General features: G+C 51.3%; 1 protein-coding gene across 10 annotated transcripts in view; it reads left to right on the forward strand.

The window, feature by feature from the left end:
* The window catches only part of NCAM1 (neural cell adhesion molecule 1), a 93,804-nt gene that overhangs the window by 68,485 nt on the left and 3,659 nt on the right, over nucleotides 1-21,660 (forward strand). For 4 of the 10 annotated variants that reach the window (XM_021529990.3, XM_021529992.3, XM_077788027.1 and 1 more), the window contains 5 exons: nucleotides 9,507-9,631; nucleotides 10,655-10,835; nucleotides 18,684-18,891; nucleotides 19,727-19,843; nucleotides 20,787-21,530. In XM_021529990.3, coding sequence (XP_021385665.2) covers nucleotides 9,507-9,631; nucleotides 10,655-10,835; nucleotides 18,684-18,891; nucleotides 19,727-19,843; nucleotides 20,787-21,530 — 1,375 coding nt within the window. Of the gene's footprint in view, nucleotides 1-9,506; nucleotides 9,632-10,654; nucleotides 10,836-13,361; nucleotides 16,765-18,683; nucleotides 18,892-19,726; nucleotides 19,844-20,786; nucleotides 21,531-21,660 lie in introns of those variants that run through there. The other 6 variants (XM_077788028.1, XM_077788030.1, XM_077788031.1 and 3 more) reach the window with 2 other exon arrangements.

Here is a 21,660-nt window from a genome sequence, read left to right on the forward strand (position 1 = left end):
CTCTCATCTCCTCAAGAGTTGTCCCTAGAGGTCTCCTAGATGTTCCATTAATGAGCAGGTTGGGGCCAAAAGGAGGCAAAAATGGGGATTTGGAGCTTCAGAACTCTAGGGAATGAGGATATCCCCAGGGCAGGAGGGCCCTGGGGCTGCCAGGAGCCCTCCCTGCAGCAGGGCAGGATTCCTGCAGCCTCCGTGGGTGACACAGCCCTGGCACCGGGCTGGCTGTGCCCCTGTCCCCTCCCCTTCCAGCATCCCTGGGTCACCCCTGGCTCCCTGACATCCTTCTGTTCCCATAGCAACCCCAGCTCCCGCTGCATCCCCGAGCCCCGCGGCACCGGGTGAGTACCGGCAGCTGCTGGAGCCGGAATCCCGGGAATCCCGGGAATCCCGGGAATCCCGGGGCTCCTGGCCCTGTGCTGACAGCGGAGTGCTGTGGGAGCCTGCTCACATCCCAGCATGCTGCCACTCTGCCCCTCTGCCCCCGTTCTGCCAAGCACGGGCTGAAAAATGGGAATAAAGGAAAGGGAAAGCACAGAGAGGGAGAGAAAGAGAGAGAGAAAGAGGAATGTTTGCCTTTCACCTTCCCTGTTTTTGTTCCATATTCTCAAAATGGGAATAAAAGGTTTAGAAAAATCACAGATAGGGAGAGAAAGAGAGAGAGAGAAAGAGAGAGAAAGAGGAATGTTTTCCTTTTGCCTTCCCCATTTTTGTTCCATATTCCCAAAATGGGAATAAAAGATTTAGGGAAAGCACAAAGAGGAGAAAGAGGAATGTTTTCCTTTCATCTTACCATTTTTGTTCCATAGTCCAAAAATGGGAGTAAAAGGTTTAGGAAAAGCACAGAGAGGGAGAGAAAGAGAAAGAGGAATGTTTTCCTTTCACCTTCCCCATTTTTGTGTTAAAAGGGATGTGCATGAAATGATGTTCTTGCTGCCCTGCCTTGCTCTGTTTGCTTTGACTATAGGGAGATGCAGTTGATATTAAAAGTAGGGATATTGAATGCTGGAAGAAGATGCAAATGAGGAGGTAAAATATCCTGCAGTAGAGATCCCAGAGCCCTGCTTGCCTTAAAAGAGGCCTCGGGCTTCCAGAAAATTCCATATCTGAGATGGGGACTGGATTCAGACTCCCTTGGTTGGGTGGTCAGGGAGGAAGGAAGACATGGAGTGAAGATCTGATTCAGCTGGTGCATGTGTGTGGTTTGAATAACTCATGATCCCTGCCAAGGCAGTGCTCTCCTTGTGACTTGCAGTAACAAGAAGTGTGTTTGTGGGGTGTGAGGTGACTGAGGCATTCACCTGAGGGGGCTGAGAAATGGTTTTCTGCATGGAAAACACTCACAGCATGAAGTGTGGGATGATCTTGGGGGTTGGGATGGAGGGAGAGGAGAGTGTGGCCAGTTAAATGAATTTATAATTAATTATAATGAATGCATTTATGCACATTTCATGGTCTTACAGGTGACTTTAAATGTCCTTTACCTGCCACTGGCCACCAGCAGCGTGTTCCTTGTGCAGTAATTTTTATTTCCAAAGTGCCAAACCCCAATCCCTGATGCACTCGGGGGCTGAAGAGACTTTTTCAGTCCTGTCAGCCCTGGAGGTTGGGCTGGAGAGGGCAGAGGGCAGGCTCTGCTGATCATCCTTTATCCTCAGCAGGCAGAGACTCCCTTCTGGCTGTTCTGTGTGGGCTGGACACAGCTCCCCTCGGAGGGAAAACATGGGGTTCATGTTTTACAGAACAGCTTGTTCTTAAAAAAAAGAATCTTTACCCAGAACAGAACTAATTAATGATAAACATTTTCCAGTTTTGTTGGCGAGGAGGAGGAGGAGGGGAAGGTTTCCCGTTGGCCCTGCGCTGGGGTTCGTTCAGGCTGTGAGCAGGAGCGGAGCAGTTTTCTGTGTGTACACTCCATTTCTGCAGGCACTGCCCACATTGGTATGCTGGGCCGTGCTGCAGCCTGAGAAAATGAGAAATTCAGCAGCAGAGAAAGGGCAGCGGCGGGGGCAGCTGCTCCTCTGGCTCTGCACCACTGAACTCCTGCTGCTGCTGGCACTGAACTCCTGTGGCCTCTCCTGGGGCCAGGGAATGAAACCAGCAGCAATTAGGGAATGAGAGCTGCCCTGGGGCACCACGGAGCCAGGGACAGGAACCCAGCGAGCTGCAGGGCTCTCTCCACTTTTGGGCTTTTTGGGCTCACGTGGGAGATGTCTGTAGGCATGGAGGAGGTTTAGGAATGTCTCTGCTTGGGTCTAACCCTCTGAGGTTGCTCCAGTTCTGGACCAGTTCTGATGCTTTTCTTGCAGCTCTCTCCGCTCTGGGAACTGTTTTGCATTGCAGTGGTTGAGCTCACTTGGAAAAGGGGATTTTTTACAGGTTGGAGGGGGCTTGGAGCAACTTAATGGAAAGTGCCCCTGCCTAGACTGGAGAATCTTTAAGGTTCCTTCCAACCCAAACCATTTTATTCTATTTATGCTGCTACCTCTGTCCTTGATCTTTACCTAAAGCTCCTCTGGTGAGGACAGGCCACCTCTCTTGCCTGGTTTGAAATCTCAGGTTACGTTGAGTCTGCTACAGTTTGGGAGAGGTTTCTTCCTGACCAGAAGATGGGGATCTTCCTTCCAGGCAACCTCACAGCAACTCTTCAACCTCTCTCCTTCACAGTGCCCGGAGTTCTGGGTAAAGAGAATGGATTGAGAGCTTGGCTGTAACAAATGGATTTTACATTTTGTGCTATCAGTTTTTTCCCTGGTAATGGTCTGTCCTTAATCTTGTCAGAGACAAGCACCCAAAAGATTAAGGGTTTAATTCTCTATACATCAAATTAACAGGGAACTACCAGAGCACCGTGGAGTAGCCTCATTAGGATGAGGCAGAGGCACGAGCGTGAGAAATGTGAGGTTTGGAGTGATGTGGGAAGGGAGTTGGGACTCGGTGCTGGCACTGATCCTTCCTCATTCCCTGCCACTGTTCCTGTGCCAGAGCTCACCCTGGGTCAGGGGTGGTTTTGTGTGGTGGAAAAGTCTCTCCTCCAACCCGAGCTTCCAAAGAAAACTCAGCAGTCTCTGTTGTTGGGTCTCAAGGCAGTTTATTACAAGTTATCTAAAAGATTTTCTTCTGGGGCTGCTGTGGTTTGCTCACAGCTCAGGCAGAGGCACACACACACCCTGACATCCTCTCTGACCCCGACTGCTTCTTCTCCCCCCACCCAGGGCTGCTGCTGTCTTTTATATGGTACATTACGTGTGACATGGGTACAGTTTTTCCCCAATGCCTATTACCTATATTAAATGGTGATTTTCTATCTTTTATATGGGACATTACGTGTTACATGTTTACAGTTTTTCCCCAATGCCTATTACCTATATTAAATGGTGATTTTCTACTCTAAACCAATCTGTGAGTGCCAACATCACCAAGAACATGGAGGTAAGGAAGGAGAAAGAGGGAGGACAGGGCAGGCCCAAATCCCAAATCCATCTTAAACCCTCTGACCCCCATGTACAAAACCAAAACCCCCCTGTACAGCACTCAAAAATTCTTCCCTCTACTTCTACTATAATATCTAAAATTTGTAACTTCTTGTTCTTCCTGCAAGGTTGGTAACTCATTCCATGGCTCAAACCCAAAATCCCAGCTGTTTCCAGCTGCCTGCCAGGGTCTCAAATGCTTCTGACCTGGGCCCAGAACATCCAAAAATGTCTGAGGGACATTTGGAGTTCCGACATCCCTGCCCTGCCCCATCTCCCCCAGCAGCTGCTGCCTTCCCTGGGCCCCGCTGGGGATGGATTCCCCGTCCTGGCTGGCAGAGCCCCCCGTGCCCACCCAGCCCCTGGGGGCACCGAGCCCGTCCCTGCAGCTCCTGCATGGACCAGCATCCTTGGCCGTGCCCACCTCGGCAGGGTTTGCCCTCCTGCAGAGAGAGCAGAGAGTTTTCCTGTTGTTGTGGCTGTTCAGGGCACCTTTGTGCTGCACAGGGAGGACACCCCGCCGTGGGATGCCGCGGTTTGTCCTCCTTTGGGCTGGTTGTGACCCTTTCACCTCCGCTGCCTTGGAATAACAACATTCCCTTTTTCTTCCCAGCAGTTTGGTGGATTCCTCCAGCAGTCCTGGCACACACCACAATGATTTTGTCCCTTTTGTTCTTTGTATGACTAAGCAGTGACGCAGCTGTGCCTAACACAAGGCCGTAACTCAGTGCTTGCTGTGGTTTAATATTCTTATTTTCCAGGCGGTTTTACTGTCCCCCTCCCCAGTGTTTCTGATATATGCTGGCTAATTTAATTTTGCTCCTATTTTTATTTACTCTGTAATTCTGTTGTTGATTTTTTTCCCTTGCCCATTGTTTACATCAGTTTTTTAATTTTTTTGTATTTTCCATGTGACCTCCTCCACTTTCCTTTCAACCAAACTCATGTGCGTGCGTATCATGTGAATTTGTCATGTGGCTTGCATGGTGCTGATGATGTCGTCCTCGCTGGTGAACAGAAGGTAAAATACTTTGTTCTGATTGGTTGCCTAGATTTTTGGGGTGAGGATTCCCCTCCGGGATCTCCAAATTCCAAAAAATAAAAATCCCACCGAGCCTTTTAGGAGGAGTTGCTTGTCACTGTCTGCATGGGAAGAACTCCACTTGAGTCCTCTGTGTTGAGCTGGAAAAAACTTGGAGGGAAAACAGGAAAAAAAAACCCCAAAAAAATCCCCTGGCTCAGTCATTTGCTTCTTCATTCTCAGAGTCCGGCAAGGAACTGTCCAGGAAGGTGCTAAAAAACCTCTGGAATGAACACCAAAGGCCAAAATCCTCTGCCTGTCTGTGGTACCAACCACAGACTGGAATTTGATGGGAAATAAGGGCGAAATGGGAGCAGCCTCTCTCCAAAATGTTGCTTTAGCAGCATTTTGACCCTATAAAATACACATTTATATTGAGATATGTGCACACATCCACACTGTATATGTTTAGTAGCCTTCCCAAATAATCCTGAATTCTCTGAAATCTGATTATTTGGAGTATGTCACAATTTGATTTAAGAAACCATTTCCTTTTTGATTGCGAGTAGAACTTTAGCGCAGCTAGAACGAGAGCTGTGTTACGAAACACCCTCTCTATAAAATGCAGATCTAAAATCCTCTCTCTGTACAAAACTCTGCGTGTAACTCCTGTGAAATGGCACACACAGAGTCCGTGGTGGGGCCAGCCCTCGCAGAGTTCTCCCAGAGGGGCTGAGGAGTTTCTCCTGCCAGAGCCCCGCCAGGTCCCTGGCCAGGCTTTAACCGAGCTCAGCTCCCAGGAGCTGCTGCAGCAAAGCAAGAGGCAAATGTGTGAGCCAGGAGCTTCCTGGGGATGGAGTCAGGCTGCAGCAGAGCTGGGGTGCTGCAGAGCAGTTCCTGCAGCCCTGGGGTGCTGCAGAGCAGTTCCTGCAGTGCTGGGGTGCTGCAGAGCAGTTCCTGCAGTGCTGGGGCAGTGCAGAGCAGTTCCTGCAGTGCTGGGGTGCTGCAGAGCAGTTCCTGCAGTTCTGGGAGGTGCAGAGCAGTTCCTGCAGTGCCTGGGGTGCTGCAGAGCAGTTCCTGCAGTGCTGGGGTGCTGCAGAGCAGCTCCTGCAGCCCTGGGGTGCTGCAGAGCAGTTCCTGCAGTGCTGGGGTGCTGCAGAGCAGTTCCTGCAGTGCCTGGGGTGCTACAGAGCAGTTCCTGCAGCCCTGGGGTGCTGCAGAGCAGTTCCTGCAGTGCCTGGGGTGCTGCAGAGCAGTTCCTGCAGCCCTGGGGTGCTGCAGAGCAGTTCCTGCAGTGCCTGGGGTGCTGCAGAGCAGTTCCTGCAGTGCCTGGGGTGCTGCAGAGCAGTTCCTGCAGTGCCTGGGGTGCTGCAGAGTGGCTCCTGCAGCGTTGGGTGCTGCTGAGCAGTTCTTGCAGAACTGGGGCAGTGCAGAGCAGTTCCTGCAGTGCTGGGGTGCTGCAGAGCAGTTCCTGCAGTGCTGAGGTTCCCACTTTGCTCTCAGCACAGCCTCAGCTGTTGGAGGGAGGGAAGGAAGCTCCTGCTCTTCTGCTGCCCCAGACGAAGGAGGAGTTGTGAGAACCAGGGAGGAATTGGCTTTTTACAATCCAGGACTTCTGGAATCCCCTTTTTGTCTGGGAGCACCCCCAGGAAAGGATTTAGGCTGGGCTTTGCCAGGCAAACAGGACTAACACCAGTAACCTTCCCACATGAGTGCATGCACAGAGGGGCCCTGTCCTGCTCTCTTCCCTCTCTGCTGGGCTCCCAGCAGGATGGGAGACGTGCCTGTCTCGTTTCTGCACCTTCTGGTTGTGTTCCTTATCCCTGCTGCTGGTGTTTGCTCCCCCCGTGTGACCCCCAGCTCCCAGCCTGTTTTTCTCTGTGTTTTTGCCTCTCCCCTGTGTCTCTTCCCAGTCCTGGTTACATGGTGCTCAGAGATTGCAGAAATCAGCCCTTTCCTCATTCCTCTGCTGCAGAATTCTCCAGGTTTGCTCTCTGAGCACAGGGAGGATGCAGGACCTTTCCTTGCTGCCAGCTGGGCAAGGATTTAACCTCAGTGACCTTTCATTTGCTCTTTTCTCCCCACCTCCAGTTGCACCCACTCCTGGTGCTCGTGGCACCCTCTGAAAAACACAATAAAACCAAGAATTTCTGCGATCCACAGACCAGTGGCAAGGAAGCCCTGAATGGAAACCAAGGGGTTGAGAGGATACCAGGAAACATTTCCTGCTCCCCTGCAGCAGCAGTGTGCTGATGGTTTAGCAGGGAGTGGGTGAAAATTGAACTCAGAGCACTGCCCTCAGCTCCCCTGCCACCAGCAGCTTTGGGAGCCTGGAGAAAAATCCTCATTTCCTTGCTCAGACTCCCCCTGGGTTCATGTGGAGCCCAGGGGAGGGATGGCTGAGCTGGCACTGCAGGGCTGGCCTGTCCTGGAGTCCCAGCACAGCACAGGCTGCTCCTCTCACAGCTGAAAACCTCTGGGGCCTTTTCTCCTTGGCTGAGAGTCCTGGGGGGAGTTGGAGCATCAGCCTCAATCCCTCAGCATCGTCACTGGGAGCACAAGGTCCTGCATCCTCCTGCACAGGGAGGATTGGGATCAGGATTTGCTGGTCACACAGAGCAAATCTGGGCTCTGTGGGGCTGCTGGCTCTCACCCAGCCCAGCCCAGCAGCAGCACTGGGGTCCCAGAAGGATTCCCGTGTGGCAGAGGCTGGGGAGGCTCTGAGGAGGGAGGTTCAGGCTGGTTTCTGCCCTGGCATGGAGCACCCCTGGTGCTGTTCTGCTTTGCAGCCCCCGTGCATGTCTGAGCATGAGTCCTGCTCTGAGCTGCTGACCACCTTCTCTCTCCAGCTACTCACATTTTCACTCATTGTAGGGTTGCTGATTCTGCTGGACTAAACTTTTCTCACTAAATTTCTTCCTCCTCTGTTTGACACACTAACCCAGTTTTCACTTTACAGCCCTGTGTCTGGATTGCATCCACCTGCTTGAGATAAATGAAATAAATATGTATTTCTGGAGAGAAAACTATGCCTTACCAGGGCTTGCACTGCTCCACCTGTTGGTTTTCAGTTCTTTTCTTGGAAGAGAAACATTTCTCAAAGCTGAAATGAATTTAAACTATTGGGGGAGGAAGGAGTGGATCAGGAGCTAGAAATTAGATAATTCAAAGTGAAGAAAAGGAAGAAAAGTTTCAGCAGAGCAGGTAATTAATCATGGGAATGGCTGTGTGTAAAGTGCAGCAGCATCTCTGACATTTGAAATCAAGAATAAGCATCTTTTCAAAGGATGTTCCTGTTAGTCTCAGTGCTCAGTCGCTGGTTAAAAAACGCAGGCTGTGCCAGATGAAAGGTCAGATTCTGTAAGTGCAGTGTTCCCTCAGCACCTGAGGGTCTCTGTTCTCATCACTGGTTATCTCTGAGCCTGGGGCAGCAGGGAAGGACTGAGGGGATGCTGCTCTTGTGCCACAAACCCGAGAATTCAGCCCAGCTGAGCCAGGGCTGCCCCTGCTGCTCCCGGGGCTGCCTGGGGCTCAGGGGACAGCACCAGGATTTCCTGATGAGCCAGGACAATTCTGCTCCTGCCAGGCAGCCCCACGGCCAAAAGCAGGGGCTTGGTGGTGGTGTTTGTCTTTTGGGATTGAGGGAAAAAATATCATTAACTGCTCTGTTCAACGTGCCCAGGTGAGGATGGAGTTTCCCTGTTTATCTGTGCCTTAAACCACACTTGTGTCACCTTTTCATGTTCAGCGTGCACTGAGAAAGCTGTCCCAGGGTGGAATGCACATCTGGAACGTCCAGGGGGTGTGGGAGCCTTGCAGTGGGGAAAAAAAAAGCAGAGGAAAGGATTTGAAAAAGCAAAACATAATGTGGAAAAAAGGAGCGTTGCCTCTTTACATCCGTCAGAGGAGTTGCTGTGTGGTTAAACACAAATGTGTGTGTCCCACACTGCTGGAGTGTGATTGCTTCCCTTCTTGGAACAGTGCAACAGCATGGAATTCACCTTAAATCACAGTTCCAGCCCAGGTCTTGCAGTTTTCCACTGGTGTTTCACCAAAAATTTCGTTTGAAAGGGAGGAGGGAGGGGAAAGGGCTTCAGATTCCTTCTGAAAATAAATTTTTGAAGGAGACTGGGAGATGAACCTTCCTGTGGCCACTCAGGAGTGCCAGTGCTGTCCATGAGGAGCTGGACACAAATCCAGGGGTGCAGATCTGCAGTCAGACCTTCTGAATTTGGCTTTTTGAGCAGAGGTGCAGGGTGGGACTGGGATCCTGCCGTGGCGTGGAGGAGTTGAGGAGTTGGGTGGGAAAAGCAGTTTGGGAGCTGGAAATCAGCGTGCCCTGCAGGAGGAAAGGTTATTTCCATTTCCTGCTGGTGGCAGGGCTGCAGTCTGGGAAAGGAAAGCTTTTTTCCCCTGAAAATGGCTATTGCAGAAGAGTGAAGGGGTTTCTCTGAATTTCTCTCCAGTATCCCCTGGAGTTGCACCAGTGCAGGCTGAGTGAGGGGATGTGCTCTGGGCTTCTGTTCAGGTGTTTCCACATTCAGTTAAGTGGTCCAGCAACCCTAAAAGCCCTAAACAAATTCAGGGTGTGGACCTGGCTCTGTGTGAGAGGCACAAGGTCCTTTTCAGTGGTGCTCTGTACGTGGCATCCCACAGGAGCAGCCACTGAGCCCTTCCTGATGTGTGCCAGGGGTTCCACAGCATTCCTACAGCAAAAGCAGCAAGGGATTGCTCATTGCTTTGGGATTTTCTTGGGGCAGAGGGATCTCTTTCACTCTGACTCCATTCCAGCAGACGCAAAAATGGAAATGTGGTGTTTTAAATGCTGGAAATCCTTGAGTGTGGCAAATACTTACCTCAGACACGCACGGTGTCCTCTGTGTCTGGGTCAGCCCATTCCCTCAGCGGATAATGTATTTCTGATGTTTTATGAGCACTTTTCCCTTATAATGCCTGTTTTTTTGGTTTTTTTTTTTTTTTTTCCACAAATAACCCTGAACGCCCCGTTGCTGCAGGGGAACCCAGCGCCCCCAAGCTGGAAGGTCACATAGGAGAAGACGGCAACTCCATCAAAGTGAACGTGATCAAGCAGGACGACGGCGGCTCCCCGATCAGGCACTACCTGATCAAGTACAAAGCTGTAAGTGTGCCCAAAAGCCGTAAGTGTGCCCAAAAGCCGTAAGTGTGCCCAAAAGCTGTAAGTAAAACTCGATTGATTTCAGAATGGAATTAGCTGTGACCAGTATGAACAGCAAGGGGATCAACCTCTTGTTTACATTCTTTTCCAACTCTTTCCCTGACTGGTTAGAAATTCTCCGTCTCTCTCTGACTCTGAGCCCCACGCTGTCACTCAGGGGGTTTACATCTGATGGGTGAAGGAGCATGTTCTATATAACATATAAAATATATTAGATATTATATATAATATCTATAATACATATAATAATATATATGTTATATATAATATATTAAAATATATATATTTATTCTATATAATATATAAAATATATGTTCTGTATAATATATAAAATATATTATAAATAACATATATAATATCTAATATCTATAATATATATGATAATATATATGTTATATATAATATGATATATAATATAGATCATATATAAAAAATATATAATATTTATTCTATATAATATAAAAAATATATGTTCTATATAATCTATAAAATATATAATATATATAACATATATATAATATCTAATATATATTATATATATGTTTATGTTATATGTTATATGTTATATATAATATATATAACATATATATCATATATAAAAATATATATGTTCTATATAATATATATAAGTGTGGTTTGACATGGAAAAAGAACAAATATTATATATATTTTATATGTTATAGATATAATATATATTATATATTATATATTATATATTATATATTATATATTATATATTATATATTATATATTATATATTATATAGTATATCGTATATCGTATATCGTATATAGTATATAGTATATAGTATATATACTATATATAGTATATATAATATAATATAATTGTATATAATATATATAATATATATTTTATATACATATATATATTTTTAAACATATTTGTTTTTATAAGCATGAGCTATGCAAAGCACACATGTCACAGTGCCCTGTGCCCTCCCTGCAGAAGCACTCGCCGGAGTGGAAGCCCGAGATCCGGCTGCCGTCGGGCAGCGACCACGTCATGCTGAAGTCTCTGGACTGGAACGCGGACTACGAGGTGTACGTGGTGGCCGAGAACCAGCAGGGCAAGTCCAAGCCCGCGCACTACGCCTTCCGCACCTCGGCGCAGCCCACCGCCATCCCAGGTAGGGCTGCCGTGCCCGGGCGCTGCCCGCTGCTGCCCGGGCGCTGCCCGCTGCCCGTGCCCCAGCCCCGCCTCGCTTGCTTGTAGCCCTTCTCTCACGGCGGAGGGCTGCCCTGGGGCACGACTGCGGGGCTGCTCCCCTGCCTGGCTGCTCCCAGGGGATGTCGGCTCCCTGTGTGGGGTAGGAAAAGCTTTCTGAGAGCAGAGGCTGGAATTCTCCTTCCGAACCTCCCGCTCTGCAGGGCGATGCTTTGCCCAAATCTCCTTCCTGCCCGCTTGTCCGTCTCTGGAGGAATAAAGGCACCAGGAGTTTGCTGGCAGTTGGATGAGAAGGCAGTGAAAAATCTCTCTGAGCATTTTTCAGTTCAAATCACCAAATGACAGTAATTTTCCAACAGCAACGATTCAATGTTGAGGAGGAGATTAGGTATAAATAACTCAAAGGATAACTTTAGACAGACTATACTTACTAGTGTGCTCATAAAGTGAGGGATAAGGACAATTACTTATGCCTCGCTTTATATGACAATTACAGTTACTGCAAAAGCCAAGCAGAACTCAGCTGGGAAACTGGAACTGAGCAGTTTGTGGCGATCTGTAGGAAGGACAGTTAGGATCTCTTTTCTACACGTGGACATTTTTAAAAAAGGAGGGGGGAAACCCACACAAAGCAAGCAGAACCTGAGGATGGGATGGCTGGAGTAGCTGTAAATTGAAGCTGTGGTGGTTAAAGACAGGGATGCTGAGTCAAGGCCTCCCTGCACAGGCAGGGTTGGTGCTGCCAGCCTGTCCTGAAGGATTTCATTCTGTCTCATGTTTTCCCTTGAAAGCAGAGAGTTTCCTTCAGTCTTTGCCCAAGAATTCAGTCCCTGCTCTGCTCTTCTGAGCCCGTTTCCTGGCTGGAGGGAGCAGCTCAGACCTTGTGGGAATGCTGCAGTCCCCCTTGGCTGAGGCAGGTGTTATTGTTGAGCACAGAAATGGGTGAAAAAGTGGGAAAAGTGGGACTGGCAGTGAGGAGGAGGGAGATGGGCCAAAGGAGAGCCCGGGGCTGCTTGAACATGGCGTAATTTTGGGTGGAAGGACCCTCAGTAACTCACTAAACATCTCACTCTGTGGTTCTCATTTTCAACAGCTCTAACCCTCGCTTCCGCTCTGATCCCTTTCAATCCATGTAACATGAGCAAGAACCCTCTAAAAAACAGGGGCAAGGCAGTTTGTTACCAGAGGTGAAACTTCTCTGGCCTCTCTGAAGTTTTTCCTTGCTTAGCTTGGTGTGAAGCCCAGGAGGAGCTGGGATCTGAGGCTGCCACCCGAATGTTGCAGGTGGAAAAGCAGTTTTTGGGCGTGCAGGGTTGCCCCAGGAATTCAGCTGGTCCTCAGAACGTGCTGTGTCTTTGTGCAGTGCTGGCTTTGTCACTCTTTTCTCCCGGTTTTTTGTCATTTTGGCCTCCCAAAGGCGTTCCCTGGTGCCCAGGCTGGAAGCACTGAGGAGAATATTGCCAGGGCCAGGTTGGTTTTGGCTCTGCCGTGCAGCCCCACGGGTTTTATTGCCAAACTGCAGCAGGGGAGAGGCTCTGTGTGTTCCTTTCCTTTCCTTTCCTTGTTGTTCCCGTGGCATTTCTGTGTTTTTACCTCAGAATGAGCTGTGCAGGAGGCAGAGCCAGCGCTGTAGCAGGAATTGTGCTGTGCCTGACAGCAACAACCAGGGATTCCCTGCAGCAAAATGTGCATTTATTGTGTGGAGTCTTTTGTTCCCCTCACCTGTGCAGAGGCCTGAGTGGCTGGAAGGATAAGGGTGTTATTTTCAGTAATAATAACAACAATAATAATAATAATAACAACAATCATCACACTGCCATTGGAGTGGTTGCCAAGCAGCTGGGAGGGTGAATGGCAAAGTCAGAGGATTCCTGAGACCTTGGTGCTCCTTCAGGATAAAAGTGGATTTTTTATCCAGGCTTTGGGGAAGGGCTTGGACAGGCAAGTGGATTCTCAGCTGCACCAAAGCTTTCCCTGTTTTCCTTTTTTCCCTGCTGAAGGCAGCGTTGTGCTCTCAGACTCCAGGCACCATCTCCCTGTCTCTCGCTGAGCCCCTTCTGTCCCATCATTTTAATCTCATTTGCTTGCAAACCCCACCCCTGCCTTGGACCCTGCTCTGCAGCTTTGGGCTTTGCTGAGCTTCTGCCCCTTTTGTGGTGAATGTGCTGCTCCTTGACCCCTGAGCCATTTTAATTTACGAGATTAAATAAACCTTTGATTCTTATGTTTTCTGTATTTATGACCTAATTTTTTTTATCTATTTTTCTCTCTCTTTCTCTCTCTCTTTTTCTTTCTTTTTTTCTTCCTCTCTTCCTTTCTTTCCCTCCCCCCCCTCTCCCTTTTCCCCCAATTCCTTTTCCTATGTCTGTCATCCATGGTCACCTTGGATCTCACGGGGAACATCCACGCTTGCCACATGCACCAAATTTGTTTTTATGGTTTTAAACCATATTCCCCCCTCCTGGGAACCATTGTCTGGCACCTGCAGCGACCTTGGGAAGTCCATCAACGTCGTCCTCCTTTGTCTCATTGCTTCTTTCTGCAGTGACTCTGCTTTTGCTCTGTTAGAAACTTAAAAAAAAAAAAAAGAGTCAAATAAAGCAATATTTGCTTGGGAAGGCCTGGGTTCCCACCAAGGTGTGAAAGGAGATAACTTTGCTTCAGAGGATCGTGTCAGTTCAGAGAAAAAAAAAAAAAAAGAAACACAGAACACTTTAAAAAATGTTTAATTTGAAAGAGTCAGTATTTTGTAACAAGGAAAAAAGGTTTAAGCCAAGTTTTTTCTCTTTAACCTTATTTTTTGTTGTAATGAATTTGCCCTTTTAAATGGATGTAAAGAAAGATTTTTTTTTGTGTTGTTTGATTGCTGTTTCCATCAAAGGAAGGTGCAATGTTGAAAGCCTTTAAGATCCTGCTTTTTACTGATTTCTCTGCACATCTGGTGCTGCTCTTGCGCAGAAGGAGGCCCCGTCCACAAACCCAAGCCCACAGACTGTAAAAAGAAAGAGAAGATTTGTCAGAGACCATCTTACCCAGATCTCTCTGGGGGCTTTTGCATGTGGATTCCAATGTCTGGAAGGTTTTCCTGCCGTGCTGCTCTGGCCATAAACATCTGCTGGGATCACACTGGGGGCACTGCTGCTTTTCCTTCTTCTCCTCCTGTGCAGATTGCTCCTGGCCCACGGGGGAGCTGGGCACAGCCCATGGGCACACACCTTGCCAGGGCTTCTCTAACCCCCTGGATTTCCACTGCTGGCTTAGCACACAGTTCCCTTTCCTTGCTGTTCTAATAGAAAATCCTAGCTTGGCTCGAGTTAGCTGAGCAGCAGAGTTGTTATTGCTGATCCTTAATAATCCTCCTGGTTCACTGTGTGTGACAGGATTCACCCATGGGCTGAACTGCTGCAGCAGAATCTTGAGTACCAAATCCTGGGAACTGCCTTGAGCAAAATTCACATGATTTTTGTGTTGCTTCTTTGGAAAAAGAACTATTATTCCCCACCCAAAAAAAAAAAAAAAAACACAAAAAACCCGACACAACAACCCCAATGAATCCGTTGGGATAGGAAATCCACTGGGATAGGAAATCCATCCGCCCTGATGCTCTCCTAAAATCAAGGTTCTCTCCCTTGAATTGTCTGCCCAGAATGTGTCAAACCCTCTCAGCAGGGTGGGGTTCACCTTCCTGACAGAATTCTCAGAGGGACAAACAAACTCCTGCCCTCACTCGTGTCTGACTCTGCCTTTTCTGCTCTGCTGTGTTGGTTCAGACCTCGTTCTTCAGGAGTTGGGAACTTTTCTCTCTGGGTTGTAAATGCAAACTTGGGGCAGGTGTCACACACAAAAGCCTGTGGGTTTCCTTTTGTTTTTTTTTACAAAACCCCCTCATTTCCAGTGTTGTAGAGTGTAGACACTTTGTTAGAGCTTTGGAGTTTGCTGAAGTGCAGCAAAATAACCCTGATACTAAAAACTGGTGTGACTTCCCCCCTAACTGGATTAATTGAGCTCATTGTAGAGCGGGGATCAGCTTTTTGTGGGTTTCCCCTTACCCACAGAGGCAGGTCCCTACCTGAGGCTGAGCTGTTTCTCACCAAAATCACAGTTACTGAAATGATCTCTGTAACTTGGCGTGCTTGGTGTGGAGAGAGCAGCAATTGTGGGGAGGGGGCTCCGTCCCAGGAGAGGGGCTCAGGCCAGGGCAGGATCCTCTGTGCCACAGCCCTGGCAAGCAGCTGAGACATCTTCACGTGGCTGAGATCCCAAACTCCACAGCAATCAGGAGCCCAGCCAGCATGGAACACAGGCAGAAAGTGCTTCTTGCTTTCTCTTGGTTAAAATAAGGAGCGTGACTGGGGCTTTTAGCACTGATTTGTGCAGGTTGGTAACACAGATCTGCAGCGAGTTGTATCAGAGATCTGCCAGGCCCTTGAGGTCTCATGTTCAGGGTCTCCGTGTGATGTGAGTAAAATGACATTAAATAGAGTTTTTAGAAAAGCCAGCTCAGAGAAGAGGCAGAGATTGAGGTCTGGAAGCAGAAGATGCTCAGACTCTGGGATTTCCATGCCACAGGCACCTGCAGTTCCTGTGTGTGTGTGAAGGGCTGCAGAGCCTTGCAGGATTCCCACAGTTTGTTGAAGCCTCTCCACATTCTCAGAGCTGTTTCTCAGAGCAGTGTTTGGCTGTTTTCATGGGCAGGAAGGTTTGGGAGCATCCTGCTCCTCCAGGAGCAGCTGCAGGTGTCTGCACCTCCAAGGTTCTGGGGGATAAAAAGAAGGTTTGATCTAAAAGGTTTTACAAACAGCTTCTCCTGGCTCTTGGAGCTGCTGGGGTGGGGTGGGCAGTGGGAGCAGGGATGTGATTCACTCCAGGGAAGAGGATTTTGGTGTCACGCTGTGTTCAGCCTGGAGGGGAGAAGCTTTGGGGTGAGCTAAGTGCCCCTTGCAGGAGCTGGCAGAAAAAGGGGAGAGAGATTATTTCCAGGGGATGGGGGCACAGGAATGGGGAGAATGGCTTCAAACGGCCAGAGGGCAGGGCTAGGTGGGATCTTGGGAAGGAAATCTTCCTTGTGAAGGTGCAGAGGGGCTGGGATGGAATTCCCAGAGGGCTGGAATTCCCAGAGCAGCCGTGGTTGTTCCTGGCAGTGCCCAAGGCCAGGCTGGATGGGTTTGGAGCAGCCTGGGACAGTGGAAGGTGTCCCTGGATGTGGCAGGGGGTGGGATGGACGGGATTTAAGGTCCCTTCCACCCCAGACCATTCTGGGGTTTGGTGATTCCCTGATACTCGGAGTCAGGCCCAGGGAACCAGCAGAGCTGGGATGCCACAAGGCAGCTCTGGGAAATGCCATTCCCTGCCCCAGCCCAGCTCCCCAGGCTGCTGGGAGCTCACTGCCAGGGGTGGGACCTGGATTTCTGTCCCTGGCAGAGCTGGGCACGCTGGCAGGGCAGGGTCCTCGTCCCCAGGGTGGGCTGGGCAGTGTCTGAGGGAGCAGCCCTGTGAAACCTCCTGCAAAGGGAGCTCCACCTGGGAGCAGAGAGCTGTTCTGGCTGCACAGAGTGCATTTTTGTTCAGTTTGGCCCTTCTTCTTGCTTTTGCCAAATCCTGTAGGGCCTTTGAAATGCCCAGAGCCCCACCTGCTTCTTTCTCTCCATCCTTTTTGTCTCTTTGCCTGTGCCTGGACATTGTGTAGCTGAGACCCCCCTAGGAAGACACAGCTGAGCTCTCTCTGACAGGGCAGTTTTTGTACAGAAATTAAAACTGCTGGGTGGTTTTCCTGTGCACTGTAAAATGAGGGGGATTAGAAAAGCCAGTCTCGCAGGAAGCTCATTTTCCATTGGAAAACATAATTTGTAATTAATAAATTCTTCACTTCTGTAGAATTAAGGACTCCAGAAGTTCTTGAATGGTTTGTGTTTCCTTATTTTTTAACTGGTGGAAATGTTACTCCTCTTAGTCCTGAGAATGGCAAAAGGGGATTAATGGAAGGGTTGGATGTGGATCAGGTCAGAATTGTCCAAATCAATTTATTGCATTTATTTCATACACACAGTGCGAGCAGCTGCTCCACAGCCCATTTATTTATACATTTCTTTTGTACACAGAGTTGTTTTAGGCCCCAGCAAAGCCTTTAGGGATGTCTAAATATTAGTTTCATTAAATGCAACATAAATCCAGCTACAGGATGGAGATAATGGTTCTACAAAGTATTTGGAGATCAATTTAATTTAATCAGATGGGACAGTCTGTGAAAAGAATAATCTCCACTATGATTCCTGCATTTTGTAGGAGCAGCAAAATTTCTTTACAAGGAAAAGGAAGGGCAGAACCAAGAGCCTCCCAAGTCCATAGGGTCATGGAAGATTTTTGTATTATGTTTCCTCACTGCCAGTCCCTGGAAAGTTTGGGATATCAAACCATGCCATGAGTTAGAATTGATGAAACCACAACTAATGGAGAAGGTTCAAAAATTCCTGCAGATTGCAGGGCTCCCTTCCCAGCCTCGAGACCCAAACTGCAGGCAGTTACCTTGGCCCAGTTTCCTTGTCTGAGGTGTGACATCTCAGAATAGCACAAGAACAGGGACGTTCCTCTGCAGGCTGCCCTGGTTCCCCCAGCTCCATCCTCCTCCTCCTCCCGGGGCACAGGAGCAGGGCAGGGCTGCAGGGGAGAGCACGGGGGGAGGTTGGTACCTGCTCTGGGGGAGCACGGGGGTCTGTGCCTGTCACAGCTGGGATCTGGGGGGTGACAGCTCCGGGAAAAGCTGCAGGGGGAGAGGAGGCAAAGAGCAGCACTCTGGTGTGAGTGGAGTTTTCCAGGAGGGGAATATTCCAGCTCTGGAGGGAGGTCTGATCCCGCGATGCTCCCCTCAGGAGCTCCTGCCCACAGAGGGGTTCTGGATGGGGAGCGTGACGCAGCTCCAGGAGCACCTCAGTTATTGAACCATCCACCCGAGGGTCCTGAACACACCCAGAGGGGGAAATCCCTGCCCTCCCGACTCCCTGCAGGCTCCAGAGGGTGGTGAATTCACATCACCATGTGGGACAATGTTCTGCTCGCCAGGGGCTGGGCTTGTGATGCCAGTGCCACTTGGGTGCCTCACAGTGGCTTTTCTGCACTTGTCCTGCTGGAAGCTTCATTCCTTGGTCCATCTCGGGGTCACAAAATGAAACAACACCTCTCTGCCTCCTGTTTTTAACCAGCCAAATGCGTGGCAGAGGCTGTGGCTCTGTCTGGAGTCCTGGGAAGGGTCTGAGTGGGGCATCAAGGGGTTCTGCAGAGCAAAGATCCCAGGGATTTGGGGCTCCACGGGCTGGGGTGGTGAGAGTCTGGGGAGCCACGAGCAGGTTCTGCAGAGCTGGGTCCCACCTGAGCTCCAGGCAGGGCTTGAACTCAGTTTTACCCCCTCGGGGGCTCACCAGCACTGAGCATCACCCAGGGATTCATATCCCACCAGGAAAAACCCTGCTGCAGAGCCTGGCCTTTGCTTCCACTGCTCCTTGGGCCAAGCCTGGGCCATGCCAGGGCCACGCTGGACCTTCCTCTTGAGGAGGAGGAGGAGAAGGAGGGAAGCAGGAGCCCTGCCCTGTGTGCACAGCAGGGGTTCTGCTGTTTGCTTCCCCCAGCAGGGATGGGACAAGCCCCAGCAGGGCCATCCTTTCAGGCAGGTTGCCTGTAGGATGAAGCACTGGTTGTTGCACAGGGTGCAGAGGGTGGACTTGTAAAAAAGCAACCTAAGTGCAGCCAAATCTTGAGCCCTGAAGCCCCAAATTTTAACCCGAACGCCTTCTCTTCTTCTCTCCCTCTGTCTCTGAAGCCAGCACTAGCCCTGCCGCGGGCCTGGGCACTGCTGCCATCATTGGCATCCTCGTGGTGGTCTTCGTGGCGCTGCTGGTGGCCGTGGACGTCACCTGCTACTTCCTGAACAAGTGTGGGCTGCTGATGTGCATCGCCGTCAACCTGTGCGGCAAGTCCGGCCCGGGGGCCAAGGGCAAGGACATGGAGGAGGGCAAGGCAGCCTTCTCGTGAGTACTGCCCCAGACCCCCCTCTGTGCCCCCCTGGCAGCAAAGGAGCTGCCCCAGCGAGGAGGGACCCTCAGCTCTGTGGGGAGGGGGCTGCCGCTCTGTTCGGGCTTGCAGGAAGGGTTTTGGAGTTGTTCCTCTGGGGGTTTTGTCTCCTTGTGTTGGTAGCCAACAAATAGGTGGCCTCAGTGCTGGGCACCCCAGATCTGGACATCCCAGTGCTGGACATCTCAGTCACCCCAATTCTGGACATCCCAGTCACCCTAGTGCTGGATATCCCAGTGCTGGACACCCCAATCATCCCAGTACTGGACATCCCAGTCACCCCAGTGCTGGGCACCCCAGTTCTGGACATCCCAGTGCTGGACATCCCAGTTCTGGACATCCCAGTCACCCCAGTGTTGATCACACCAGTTCTGGACATCCCAATTACCCCAGTGCTGGGCACCCCAGTGGTGGACACCCCAGTTCTGGGCATGTCAGTGCTGGTCACCCCAGTTCTGGGCACCCCGGTCATCCCCAGTGCTGGGCACCCCAATTCTGGGGACCCCAGTAATCCCAGTGCTGATCACCCCAGTGCTGGTCACCCCAGTTCTGGGCACCCCGGTCATCAACAGTGCTGGATACCCCAGTCACCCCAATTCCGGACACCCCAGTTCTGGCCACCCCAGTCACCCCAGCGCTGGGCAGCACCCGGAGCTCTGTCCAGGTCCTGGATGGAAGGAAGTGACCCCGGGAGCGCTCCGTGCCAGCCCCATGGCCGTGTGCCACCCTGGCCGTGTGCAGGCTGTCTGTGCAGGAGCAGCCATCACTCCCCATGCCATTCCCTCGTTGCAGGAAGGACGAGTCCAAGGAGCCCATCGTGGAGGTGCGGACAGAGGAGGAGAGGACCCCCAACCACGATGGGGGGAAGCACACGGAGCCCAACGAGACCACCCCGCTGACAGAGCCAGAGTATGTGGCCTTAGGCAGCCCTAGCACAGGGTCACTGCATTGCCCTCAGCTGCCCTAATCCCTCAGGAACACCAGTTAGGGCAGGAAGAGAGGAAGAAAGGTAAAATCTCCACGTGCCAGTGAGGCAGTGCCTCCTCTCAAGCTTCAGTGGTTGCTGTTCCCAGCACTGGAAGGGAAAGGGGAAGGAAGCAGTGTTTCCTGAAGGGCTCTGGGCCCTGTGGAGATCCAGCACAGTCCGGGCTCGCTGCAAAGGATCCCGAGCAGAAGCAGCCCCAGCTGGCAGCGAGCCCTGTCCCAGCAGTGCTGGCTGAGAGCCCGAAGCCATGGGGAGGGAGAGATCCTCCCCAGGAGCTGCCCTGGATGTGGAGTCACAGCAGGGCTGAGCGTTCTGAGAGAGCTGAGGGCTGGACGGGGCCCGAGTGTGCGTTGGTGTGCGAGAACAGAGTTGAGGTGTGAGGGGGCTGTGCAGGCCCTCCGACAGACCTGCAGCAGCAGGACAGGACGAGGAGAGGGGCCGGAGCCAGGGTCCCAGCTGGGACCGTGCTGTGCTGGTGGCAGGTGGCACGGGGCTGCAGGCTCGGGGGGTGGCAGAGCTGCCTGGAGAGGTCAGCAGAGACAGGCTGACAGGGGAGTTTAGGGGAGAAGAGTCTCTGCAAGCTGGCAGGATCCCATTTGCCTCAGCCCAAGCACTCCATTCCTGCCATTCCTGCAGGTCACGTCCTCTTGGCTTTTTTCTCCTCCTCAGCCATCCCAGCCCCGCTCCCTTTGCATGTGTGACCTCTGCACGTCTCTGCTCCTGAGTCCCTCTCCATGTCACGTGTGTGTGCTGTCCTCACTCTCCCTCTCTGCCCCCTCTCCCTGCTGTCGTTTCGGGCCTTCATTGTCTCTCTTTCTCTCTCTTTCTCCTCTCTCTCTCTCTCTCGTCCCCGTGTCCCCCTCGCAGGCACCCCGCCGACACCGCGGCCACCGTGGAGGACATGCTGCCTTCTGTCACCACGGGCACCACTAACTCTGACACTATCACTGAAACCTTTGCCACTGCCCAGAACAGCCCCACCAGCGAGACCACCACGCTGACCTCCAGCATTGCCCCGCCGGCCGCGGCCGCTCCCGACGCCAGCGCCGCCGGCTCCGGCCAGGCCACCCCGGCCAAAGGCGCGGCCGCCGCCTCGGCGGCGTCGCCACCACCCTCCTCCACCCCCAGAGTGGCCCCTCTTGTTGATCTCAGCGACACCCCCAGCTCTGCTCCGGCCACCAGTAATTTATCGTCCAGCGTCCTGCCGGGGCAGGCCGTGCTCAGCCCTGTGGCCGACGCCGCCACCGCCGGGAGCAAGGCGGCCGCCCCCAGCCCTGCCGGCCTGACGAGCCCTGCGGCTCCCTCAGAGCCCAAGCAGGAGGTGGCCAAGAGCCCCGAGAAGGAGCCCGTGCAGCCCAGCACGGCGAAGAGCCCAGCAGAGACCCCCAAGAACCCGAGCAACGCCAAGAGCGAGGCTGCCTCGGGCAGCGCCGCCAACCCCTCGCAGAACGAGGACTTTAAAATGGACGAAGGGACCTTCAAGCCACCAGACATTGACCTTGCCAAGGATGTTTTTGCAGCTCTTGGCACTGCTACTCCTCCTGCTGCCAGCGGGGCTGGTGGGCAAGCCCCCGAGCCGGCTGCAGACAGCTCTGCCCCTGCAAAGACCGAGTACGGCCACCTTTACTCTTGTGTTGGTTGTGTGCTGTGTCCCTCGTGCCCTGGTGCTCGTGCTGTGTCCTCTGTTGGGTGTTCTCTTGACTAATCTCGCTGTTCCCTTAGCCCACCAACTCCCCTGAGA

Source organism: Lonchura striata, chromosome 23 (genome assembly GCF_046129695.1).
Source record: "Lonchura striata isolate bLonStr1 chromosome 23, bLonStr1.mat, whole genome shotgun sequence".
NCBI lineage: Eukaryota > Metazoa > Chordata > Aves > Passeriformes > Estrildidae > Lonchura > Lonchura striata.